This window comes from Oratosquilla oratoria, chromosome 6 (genome assembly GCF_046742065.1).
Source record: "Oratosquilla oratoria isolate Oo_2021 chromosome 6, ASM4674206v1, whole genome shotgun sequence".
Lineage (NCBI taxonomy): Eukaryota > Metazoa > Arthropoda > Malacostraca > Stomatopoda > Squillidae > Oratosquilla > Oratosquilla oratoria.
The window spans coordinates 68,831,117-68,843,616 of record NC_134782.1 but is presented as its reverse complement, the minus strand read 5'-3'; the positions used below and the strand labels follow the sequence as shown (position 1 = coordinate 68,843,616).

At 39.8% G+C, this 12,500-nt stretch overlaps 1 protein-coding gene across 3 annotated transcripts in view; it reads left to right on the top strand.

Moving 5' to 3' along the window:
• The window catches only part of LOC143026572 (uncharacterized), a 79,889-nt gene that overhangs the window by 29,712 nt on the left and 37,677 nt on the right, over positions 1 to 12,500 (top strand). For all 3 annotated transcript variants that reach the window (XM_076187193.1, XM_076187195.1, XM_076187194.1), the window contains exons 5-7: positions 2,424 to 2,645; positions 9,951 to 10,047; positions 11,654 to 11,848. In XM_076187193.1, the coding sequence (XP_076043308.1) occupies positions 2,424 to 2,645; positions 9,951 to 10,047; positions 11,654 to 11,848 (514 nt within the window). The remainder of the gene's footprint in view (positions 1 to 2,423; positions 2,646 to 9,950; positions 10,048 to 11,653; positions 11,849 to 12,500) is intronic.

Below are 12,500 nucleotides of genomic sequence, written 5' to 3'. Positions count from 1 at the left end.
GTTTGAGGGGATGAGGAGGGAGAGTTACTGTATAAGTGAAGTGGCCATGTAATGGATGTACTGTGTCTTTCTGAATTGTTTGTGACCTGGGCAATGGGCAGGAGACAGGATGACCCTTCATCCATTAGGAGCTAAAATGAGAGGGGAACAAGGGTGGTGAAGGGGAGTGGAATGGATGGGAGTGGGTGTATGCCTTGACTGGGTGCCTCCCATGTAACAGGAAAAGCCCTTGGTGCCGGGATGTGAGGGAGGGAAGAGGGTGGAGGGTAGTGGAGTATGTAGGGGATGGAATAGGTGGGAGTGGTTTCCATGCCTTTTTCTTTTTGGCTATGTATATTATATACATATATATATACATATACATATATATATATATATATATATATATATATATATATATATATATATATATATATATATATATATACATATATGCGTAAATAACCACTAGGAAAAGTAAACTAACGAAGCAGAGCGCTTTCGTGTAATTACATCTTCAGTGCAGATACAAAGAAGGAATTATAAGATGAAGAAACAAGGTACAGAATATATGACATAGTGAAGAGGGCATTCGGAGAGGTAGTGGAAGAAGTACACGTGACGGACGTATGGGCCGTCCTGGTAGCCAACAAGTATGGGACGTTTGGGCCGTCCTGGTAACCAACAAGTATGGGACAACTGCTCATAATTTATATTACAATTCAAACAATTTTGAATTGTTTGAATTGTAATATAAATTATGAGCAGTTGTCCCATACTTGTTGGTTACCAGGACGGCCCAAACGTCCCATACTTGTTGGCTACCAGGACGGCCCATACGTCCGTCACGTGTACTTCTTCCACTACCTCTCCGAATGCCCTCTTCACTATGTCATATATTCTGTACCTTGTTTCTTCATCTTATAATTCCTTCTTTGTATCTGTACTGAAGATGTAATTACACGAAAGCGCTCTGCTTCGTTAGTTTACTTTTCCTAGTGGTTATTTACGCATTTGTGAACACACGCTCCTAGTGTTTTTATTGCATATATATATATATATATATATTATATATATATATATATATATATATATATATATATATATATTTATATATTTTTTTTTTATGGGAGAAAGTATACGCTGGACTCGACGTTCGTAAATTTAATCCGACGTTTCGAACCCTGTCCGGGGTTCGTCTTCAGGGTAATACAGTGGTAGCAATGGAAATGTACATAAATAGGGGGAATTTGGTACATTGGGACAGGTCTCCACAGTAACCGTTATAATCCAACGCAGTTAAACCAAATAAAAAACACAAATTAGAAACAAATATAAATAAAACTGTAAAATAACCAGTGCAATACTTCCTTGAAAACATTGTGGCATGCCACGTCGTACAGCTTTTATACCCAATCTTGGGGGACATTTTTTCACACTGCATTTCTTATTTATTTCAATGTGTACTCTTCCTTTTTTGCATGTTTATGATATTGATGGATTTTGTGTTCTTGTTCCAATTTCTTTTATTCGTGATAATACATGCTATGCGGGACATTTGTTCCACGGGGGTGCACAGTGGTGCGACCCATCGGTAGCGGGTTGAATTCTTACAACTTTCACTGTATTTTCTTTATATACTGTATATATATATTTTTTCTATGGTAAACTTGGTGAATGTTTTCAAGGAAGTATTGCACTGGTTATTTTACAGTTTTATTTATATTTGTTTCTCATTTGTGTTTTTGATTTGGTTTAACTGCGTTGGATTATAACGGTTACTGTGGAGACCTGTCCCAGTGTACCAAATTCCCCCTATTTATGTACATTTCCATTGCTACCACTGTATTACCCTGAAGACGAACCCCGGACAGGGTTCGAAACGTCGGAATAAATTTACGAACGTCGAGTCCAGCGTATACAGTACTTTCTCCCATAAAAATGGTTCCTGGACTCCAGCTATTTACGAATATATATATATATATATATATATATATATATATAGATATATATATATATATATATATATATATATATATATATATATATGAGTGGTAGGGTGGTGAGTTTAAACGCCAAGAATCCGTGGAAGTTTTATTTCTGATGTTTTGACCAACTAGGACTTCTTCACACTTCAATATATATATATATATATATATATATATATATATATATAGATATATATATATATATATATATATACACACATATATATACATACATACATATTCAAAAGTAATGATAGATTAAGTGAAAATACCCCATATTCATGGTAGTATGTCACCAAAAGTATTGGATAGTAGGCATTTAAATGTATTGTCTATTAGAAAAAATTCTTGCATTATATATGGAAGATGTGCAATCATTTGAGCAAATTCATTATATTTATGAATTTATGTGTAAAGAATTAGAATAAAATAATGAAGAAAGAAAATCCTCCACAGGTCCTACAAGTGGTTCGAAGGTGAAGGGTGGTGTGCAGGTATTACCCACAGGAGCTTTAGGTCCTGGTGGTCGTGCTGCTATCCTTCGTGAAACTACTCCATCATCAGATTCAGATCAAGGTGATGCAAGGACAGAAGGTTTAATTGGACATGGTGGTGTAGCCCACCCCTATGCCAAAGTCAAGAAGAATCATCCATATGCCCATGTTAAACTAACAAAGAGTAAGTATGGCATGCTGTGTTCTTGATCACATACTTATTGAAGATGTGTCATACTCTTATCACATCTGCTCTCCTCTTTGCCTCCTTTACCTTGTGCTTTACTTCTCTTCTCTTTTCTTTGTACCTCTCGTATGACTCCCTTGTCCTATTTTGTAACCAATCTGTGAAAGCTCGCTTCTTTTCTTCTACAACCTTTGTTTCCTCATCCCACCATTCACTACCCTTTCTTCTATTTCCTCCTGTCAATCTTGTTCTACACACCATCTTTGCACACTTTGTGACTCCCTCCTTGAACCATCCCCATTCCTCCTCCACTCCTAGCTCTACTCTATCCTTCACTCCCTCCCACTCCTCTCTCAGCTTCTTCTTGTACTCCTTCTCCTTTTCCTTTAAAGAGTTCACTCTAAGCACCTCCCTACCTTTTGTTCTTTTCCTCTTCCTCCATCTATCCTCCACTCTCAACTTACCTTCCATCAAAAAATGATCTGATATTACCCCACACTCTCCCCTTAGCACATGTACATCCTTAACTCTTCCTATTATACTCCTATCTACCACTACATAGTCCATTAATGCTCTATCTACCACCCTTCCATCCACCACCCTCTCCCATGTGTACTTATGCTTGACTTTCTTCCTAAACACTGTATTTACTATCATCAACTCTCCAGACACATCTCCACCATCAACTCTCCACTACGATTCTATCCTGTAACTCTACATTTTCCCAACCACACTGTCAATTGGTTCATTTCCTAAATACATACATACATATACCAAGGCTTTTTCCCCCTTACAAGGGAGGTAGCCAAAAAGGAAAAGGCATAAAATCATTCCCACCCATTCCATCCCTGAAAACACTCCACACCCTTCCACCCTCCCTCTTATCTTAGCACCTCCTGGATGATGGGTCATCCCTGCACCTTGTCCACAGCCCTGGGTCAGAAGCAGTGTCGCAAGACACAGCACATCCACAGCAAGGCCGCTTCATTAAATCGGCGACCCTCCTCTCCGTCCCCCCATGCATAAAAGGAGAAGACGGGGAGAAATCCCTTCGGGCTGCATCAAATTTTGCTCACACATACTACCTCACCCCCTATCCCCCTGCCCATTCCACCTCATGCATCACAACATCATCCATATACAACCATTCTCCATTCACCCCTGTCTTCTGTCTTCTCCCATCCTTCCTCAACAGACATTCCCCTCTTCCCCAAAGCCCCCTTCACCCCATCCATCCACCCCATCCTAGGATGTCCCTTCATGTTCACTCCCTCCACATCTGCCTTCCATACCTCTTTTACTAGTCTTTCTTCACTCATTCTTTTCATGTGTCCAAACCATCCTAATACTCTTTTATCAACCCTATCTCCCAACTCCCTTTCCACCCCCGTTCTTCTCCTCACCTCTTCATTTCTCACTCTATCTAGCCTAGTAACCACCATCATACTTCTCAGACACCTCATCTCAAACACATTCAAACTCCTTCTCTCTTCCTCTCTCATGTTCCATGTTTCTGCCCCATACAGTGCTGTTGGCACAATCACTTCTTCATACAGTCTCCTTTTAGCTTCCATTCCCAAATGTCTATTCCTCATTACACTCTTTAATCCACCAAGGCATTTACTCGCTTCTCTCAACCTACATTCTACCTCCACCTTCACTCCACCTTTTCCTGCCACATTTGCACCCAAGTATCTAAAGCTATCCACTTCTCTCCCTTAATGCTCACTTCTAGTCTACTGCCACTTTCACCCCTTGTACATCTCATCACCTTACTTTTACCCACATTTATCTTTAGCTTTCTTCTATCACATACTCTCCCAAACTCTGTCACCAACTTCCTCAATCCCTCCTCCGATCCTGCCACAAGTGCAGTGTTGTCCACAAACAACAGCTGGCTCATCTCCCACTTTTCTCCATTTTCTTTAACCATCTTCAATCCCTGACCCACTACCATTGCATTTACCTCTCGCACTACCCCATCTATGTATAAGTTGAACAGCCAGGGTGACATAACGCATCCTTGACGAAGTCCCACCTTTACCTCAAACCACTCACTCTCTCCATTTCTAATCCTGACACAAGCTCTACTACTCTCATAAAAACTCTTGACAGCTCCTAGAAGCTTTCCTCCTATCCCATATATCTGCATAACCTTCCACAGTGCCTTTCTGTCTACCCTATCCTAAGCCTTTTCCAGATCCATTAAACCCCCAAAAACATCCTTCCCCGTTCCTATAGCTTTCTCACATGTTTGTCTTACCACAAAGATCTGATCTACACAACCTCTACCCGTCCTAAATCCACACTTTTCCTCACCAATTACTCCCTCTGTTCCTCTCCTAATCCTCTCAATCAAGATCCTCCCATAAGCCTTCCCAACTACACTTAACAAGCTAATCCCTCTGAAACTACTACATTCACACTTGTCCCCTTTTCCCTTGTAAAGTGGAACTATACAGGCACTCCTCCAGTCCTCCGGCACTCTACCCTCTCTCCAGCAAACATTAAATAACCTCACCAGCCAGTCCACCATCACTGTACCTCCTTTCTTTAGCCATTCTGCATGGCATCTATCCAACCCAGGTGCCTTACCTGCTTTCATCATCTTAACAACTGCCTTCACTTCATCCTTCCTTATTTCTCCTCCATTTTCCTCATTCATCACTCTTATTTTCTTAGCATTTCCCACTGCAACTATCTTTCCCTCCCTATCCTCCTTCACATTTAGCAACTCCCTAAAATATTCTGCCCATCTTCCCCTTACTGCCTTCTCTTCCATTATTATCTCTCCATCTGCACCTTTTACCTTTTCTTCTCTACTTGATTCGCCTCCTCTTTCTCTCTTAATTTCTTTCCAAAACATCTTTTTATTACTTTCAAAATTTTCTGTCATACTCTTACCCCACTTCACATCTGCTCTCCTCTTTGCCTCCTTTACCTTTTGCTTTACTTCTCTTTTCTTTTCTTTGTACCTCTCATATGACTCCCTCATCCTATTTTGTAACCAAACTGTGAAAGCTCGCTTCTTCTCTTCTACAACCTTCTTTGTTTCCTCATCCCACCATTCACTACCCTTCCTTCTATTTCCTCCTGTCCTTCTTGTTCCACACACCATCCTTGCACACTTTGTGACTCCCTCCTTGAACCATCCCCATTCCTCCTCCACACCTAGCTCTACTCTATCCTTCACTCCCTCCCACTCCTCCAGCTTCTTCTTGTACTCCTTCTCCTTTTCCTTTTCATTTAAAGAGTTCACTCTAAGCACCTCCCTACCTTTTGTCCCTTTCCTCTTTCTCCATCTATCCTCCATTCTCAACTTACCTTCCACCAAAAAATGATCTGATATTCCCCCACCCTCTCCCCTTAGCACATGTACATCCTTAACTCTTCCTATCATAGTCCTATTTACCACTACATAATCCATCAACACTCTATCTACCATCCTTCCCTCCACCACCCTCTCCCATGTGTACTTATGCTTGACTTTCTTCCTAAACACTGTATTTGCTATCATCAACTCTCCAGACACATCTCCACCATCAACTCTCCACTACAATTCTTTCCTGGAACTCCACATTTCCTAACCACTCCAATTGGACCATTTCCTACCCTAGCATTAAGGTCTCCCAGTACTGTTACATAGAGAAATGATGATACTTTATTATACTATGACTATCCCTCCATTATGCTGTCCCTCCACTCATATATTGACCTGTACTACTTCTCTGAATGTTCATTTCCTTTTTTTCCCAAACCCTGTTGTGGGAGAGAAGAATACTGACACTGAGGGTTCCCACTTGAGTCGTAAAAGAAAAAGAAAAAAATGGGACGGGGATAAGATTATGCATCCTCTTTTGTAATCCCAAGGGGGGCATTCCTAAAAAAAAAAGCAAAGGTATGAGAGGGTCTGGGAGGAGTTGGGGGTTTGGGTCTTTTAATGTACATGGATGTGGTACAGATGAGAGTAAATGGAAATAGAGGGTATGTTTGTGAGAAGAAAAATGGATGTGTTGGCACTGAGTGAAATTAAGTTGAAAGGGAGGGGGGCGAATATGAGTATGGGAATGTAGTTGGGAGGGTCTCGGATTGAAGAGAGGACAAGGGAGAGAGGGGGTGACTATACTAGTAAATGAAGAGATAGGTAAACAGGTGGTGGAGTAGGTTTCTTCAAGGTTATGTGGATGAAGGTGAAATTGGGAAGTGAGATGTGGGTTTTTGTACGTGCATATGGGCCTGGTAGTGAGAAGAGTGTAGACGAAAGCAATTTTATATATATATATATATAGACTTAAATGAGAGAGTAGAGGGTTTAGGGAGAAATGTCAATGTAATGTTATTGAGAGATCTTAATGCTAGGGTAGTAAATGAACCAATAGACGCAGAGTGGTTGGTAAGTGTGGAGTTCGAGGAAAATATCATAGTGATGATGGTGATGTGTCCAGAGAGTTGATGGTAGCAAATACAGTATTTAGGAAGAAAGTCAAGCATAAGTACACATGGGAGAGGGTGGTGGAAGAGTGGTAGATAGAGCTTTAATGGACTACATAGTGGAAACCAGGAGAATAGTAGGAAGAGTTTTGGATGGATATGTTCTAAGGGGAGAGGTAAGTGTGGAGTTCGAGGAAAATATCATAGTGATGATGGTGATGTGTCCAGAGAGTTGATGGTAGCAAATACAGTATTTAGGAAGAAAGTCAAGCATAAGTACACATGGGAGAGGGTGGTGGAAGAGTGGTAGATAGAGCTTTAATGGACTACATAGTGGAAACCAGGAGAATAGTAGGAAGAGTTTTGGATGGATATGTTCTAAGGGGAGAGGTAAGTGTGGAGTTCGAGGAAAATATCATAGTGATGATGGTGATGTGTCCAGAGAGTTGATGGTAGCAAATACAGTATTTAGGAAGAAAGTCAAGCATAAGTACACATGGGAGAGGGTGGTGGAAGAGTGGTAGATAGAGCTTTAATGGACTACATAGTGGAAACCAGGAGAATAGTAGGAAGAGTTTTGGATGGATATGTTCTAAGGGGAGAGAGTTGGGGAATATCATATAATTTTTTTTGTGAAAGTTAAGTTGAGAGTGGAGGATAGATGGAGAAAAAGGAAAAGAACAGAGGGTAGGGAAGTGCTTAGAGTAAACTGCTTAAATGAGAAAGAAAAGGAGTTCAAGAAGAGTGGAATGGAGATATGATAATGGAAGAAACAGCAGTAAGAGGAAAATGGGCAGAGTTGCTAAATGTGAAGGAGGATAGGGAGGGAAAGGTAATTGCAATGGGAAGTGCTAAGAAAATGATAGTGAGTGAGGAAAATGGCGGTGAAATAAGGAAAGATGAGGTGAAGGTGGTTATTAAGATGATGAGAGCAGGTAAGGCACCTGGGTTGGATGGGTGTCATGAAGACTGTCTAAAAAAAAAAGGAGGTACAGTGATGGTGGACTGGCTGGTGAGGTTATTTAATGTTTGTTTAAGAGAGGGTAGAGTGCCAGAGGACTGGAGGTGTGCCTGTATAGTTCCACTTTACAAAGGAAAAGGGGACAAGTGTGAGTGTAGTAGTTTCAGAGGGATTAGCTTGTTAAGTGTAGTTGGGAAGGCTAATGGGAGGATCTTGATTGAGAGGATTAAGAGAGGAACAGAGGGAGTAACTGGTGAGGAACAATGTGGGTTTAGGACAGGTTGTGTGGATCAGATTTTTGTGGTAAGACAGATATGTAAGAAAGCTGTAGGAAAAGGTAAGGATGTTTTTTGGGCCTTTATGGATCTGGAAAAGGCTTATGACAGGTGTAGACAGGAAGGCACTGTGGGAGGTACTGCAGATATATGGGATAGGAGGAAAGCTTTTAAAAGCAGTCAAGAGTTTTTGTGATAATAGTAGAGCTTGTGTTGGAATAAAAAATGGAGAGTAAGTGGTTTGCGATAAAAGTGGGACTTCACCAGGGATGCGTTATGTCACCTTGGCTGTTCAAAACATTGAAGGAGTGGTGCGAGAGATAAATGCAAGGGTAATGGGCCAGGGATTGGAAATGGTTAAAGAAAATGGAGAAAAGTGGGAGATCAGCCAATTGTTGTTGCTGACAACGCTGTGCTTGTAGCAGGATCAGAGGAGGGATTGAGGAAGTTAGTGTCAGAGTTTGGGAAGGTGTGTAAAAGAAGGAAGTTGAAGATAAATGTATGTAAAAGTAAGGTAATGAGATGTACAAAGGGTGAAAGTGGCAGCAGACTGGAAGTGAGTATTAAGGAAGAGAGACTGGGGGAAGTGGATAGTTTTTACTTGGGTGTGAATGTGGTGGGAAAGGGAGGAGTGGAGGTGGAGGTAGAATGTAGATTGAGAGAGGCAAGTAAATACCTTGGGGAATTAAAAAATGTAATGAGAAATAGACATTTGGGAATGGATACTCAGAGGAGATTGTGTGTGTGTGTGTATATATATATATATATATATATATATATATATATATATATATATATATATATATATATATATATATATATATATATATATATATATATCTATCTTGCTACATTGCTTCTGACCCAGGGCAGTGGGTGGGACACAGGGATGACCTGTCATCCATGAGGAGCTAAGATGAGAGGGAGGAAAGGGTGGTGGATGGGAGTGGAATGGGTGGGAGTGGGTATGTGTCTTTTGATTTGGCTACCTCCCTTGTGAAGTGGAAAAAGACCTTGGTGTGTAGATAGATATTAGGTTAGTCCTAGATTTCCAGTGTGATCAAATGAAAACATTAAATGTACCTGATTTGTTATATGCCTATACAATGTTGAACCCCAACTGTTTTATTTTCCTACACAGAGCTAGTGCAGATCATGGTAAATCAAGGGAGTGAAGGTCCTATACCTGTATTCCTAACAGTCCAGCAGATGCTGTTCCACTATAGAGTGAAAAGTAGAAAGGGATTGTGGTAAATGTGGGATGTAAATAGAGCATTGCAGAATGCAAAAGATAGAAATTTGGGGAGTAAATTTGTGAATTGTTGAGTGGATGTTGTGGCCCCAAAGGGCATGCATATGCTCTATAGATGAGTGAATATGGAAAGAAGCTGCATGGAGGAGCTGTATCTTGCTGCACTGTGTGTGACCTATGTGCTTTTACTCAGCTGTCTCCTTTAAGGAGAACTAAGGTCTTTCTCTGTACATGTTACATAATTTTTATTTCAGATGCTACCTGTACTTAATATATCTAGGTCTGCAGTTTGGTAATATTCTGAACTTAGTACATAAAACATACAGTGTGTGTTCTTTGTAAATTGTCAGTTTTAATGTCAGAGCCGTAACCTTTTCTTGCAGAGGAACACCCATATGCAAAGGTTGGCAGGGGAGACTCTGAGGACCCAGAGACTGACACAGACAACTATGATGATCCAAACATCATTACCAAGAAGAGGTGAGCCAATTCTTTTAGGCATATAGGTTAAGGTTGATAAAGTTGTGTGGTATTATCCTGTGTTAGTATTTCACCTACCTAGTCCTAATTTGCATGTAGTGGAAGGTTCTAAACACAACCCTTTTCCTTATGCACTTATATTAGGAAAAGATACACTACACAGATCCCAGTGGGCCTGTGTTCTACTAATAACTGGTGGCCCTCAATTCAGTCATGGTTTTTATGCCACTCTGATTTGCTGAAATCAGCATTGGGTCCAAGGGTTGACAGCTTTAACATTAGTTTAATTGATATTTACATTTATGGGAAATTTAAATATCAAGTTTAACCTCATAAATGATTGGTTCTATTATGTAGTTGTTTCTTGTGGTTTAATTTGTGTTAGGGTTTATTTGGGGATGTGATATAGTGTGTGTTGGAAATATGTTGTCTGATCTTTTAGCCATTAGTTACACTGTGTGCATGTGATGGAGTTCACTTAAGGGCATGGATATATGTATGTTTGTATGTGTGTAATGATGTACTTTTCCATGGGTGATATTTGTTAATGTTACAATCCAGAACAAAATCCTTAGATATGCAGGAATTGACAGTATGATCCTGAAAAGATTAATCAAGATCATTGGTTAACTTGTGAAATGAAGTTTTTCCTCTTATCTGAAAAGAATTTTCAATTAGCTAGAATGAAATCCTTTGGTAGGACTAATGATGGGTATCTGCTTGTGGTGATTCTGCAAGATGGATAGTAGAATTGCTTATTTTCAAAACCTGTCAACCCTCTCACCTCCACCTTTTCAAAACCTGGAGAATTGGCAAGTGCTCCCCTCCAATTACTTTCAGCTAGTGACTTAGAAATAGTCCCACACTAATACAACTAGGGATGTAGTGTCAATTTTATAGGTGACAGAGCTGTCAAGGAGGGAAATGCTTGATTTGATATTTTTTCAGCCACTCCTTCACATTCTAACCCCATCATGACTCCCAACACCCCCCACCACATTTCCAAACTCTAAATCTCCCTCCTTATTCTGGGCTACTGACTGTATGGATCATGCAGTAGTGATTCCATGTTGGTATACAGCTAATGCTTTAGGGTTTGTTTTTGGGCACCTGTATGGACTGGATGTCCAGGTTATTTGTGTCATGGTAAAATCTTTACTCATAGAGGAATGATGCTACATATGTACTGCAAAGTGAAGGGTTGAGACCAGATTTTGTACAAATAAATACTTGGTATGTGTGGTGAGGGTAAGCCATATTAGGCCTGCCTCTTGGGATGTAGGCTAATGAAATTTATGAGAAAATGGATATTGAGGAGAAGGTGGTTTGCTAAGGGTGGTTTGAATACATTAAAATTTTATATGGTTTCTGGAAGTTAAATATATTTTATGAAAGACAAAGTCAGGTGATGTGAGAATGGAAATTTTATGAGTACAACTAGGTTAACCAGAAAATTTAGATGTCCATCACACACAACCCCATGTCTGATAGATACCTTGGGTTATGCTTTATCATGTATAGTGTATATTGCTAGGCTGGAGAAGAAAAAAATTAAATGATTTTGCCACTTGCCATTTTAAAATTGATGTTCTCATTATCATTGCAGCAACTGGCAGGGCGAGAGTATGTATGAACCACCCCCACCAGTTCCAGAGAAGAGGTTTGAGCTGCTAGAAGAAAAGCCTGTGGAGGCAGCTGCTCCTGAACCAGGTCCCAGCTCACCCAGACTCACCACCTCCTCAGCACACTCACCAGTATCGCCACGTGGATTAGCACCAGCAGAGCCTGGCTCTCCTAAGAGGTTCATGATGATCTTTGTCATGCAATATCACTTCCTCTTTTAGGATTTAATTATATATATCACAGTTTATGTAAATGTTTTGATTGTTTTTTAAATAGTGTATAAATAATTTTGTGATGACTGCTTTAAAAGAGTACAGTGTGTCAATATCCACAAATCTTTTGAAGCAGGGGTTCTCATACACAACCATCCTCCACATACTCCCTATCCTCAGCCTTCACCCGTGCTCAGCAGACATTCTCCCCCTGTTCAAAGCCCCTGTCACACCATCCATCCATCCATCTCATCCTCAGTCATCCCTTCAAGTTCATTCCACCCACCTTTGCTTTCCACACCTCTTTTCCTAATCTTTTTTCACTTGTTCTTTCTGTTTAAACTATCTCAGTAATGTTTCTTTAGCCCTATCTGCCAGCTCCCTTTTCACCCCCACTCTCCTTCTCACCTCGTTTCTCACTCCATCTCTCTATCCAACCTTTATATATATATATATATATATATATATATATACATACATATATATATATATATATATATATATATATATATATATATATATATATATATATATATATATATATATATATATGTATATATATATAAATATATATATATAATATATATATATATTTATACACATACATACGTACATACA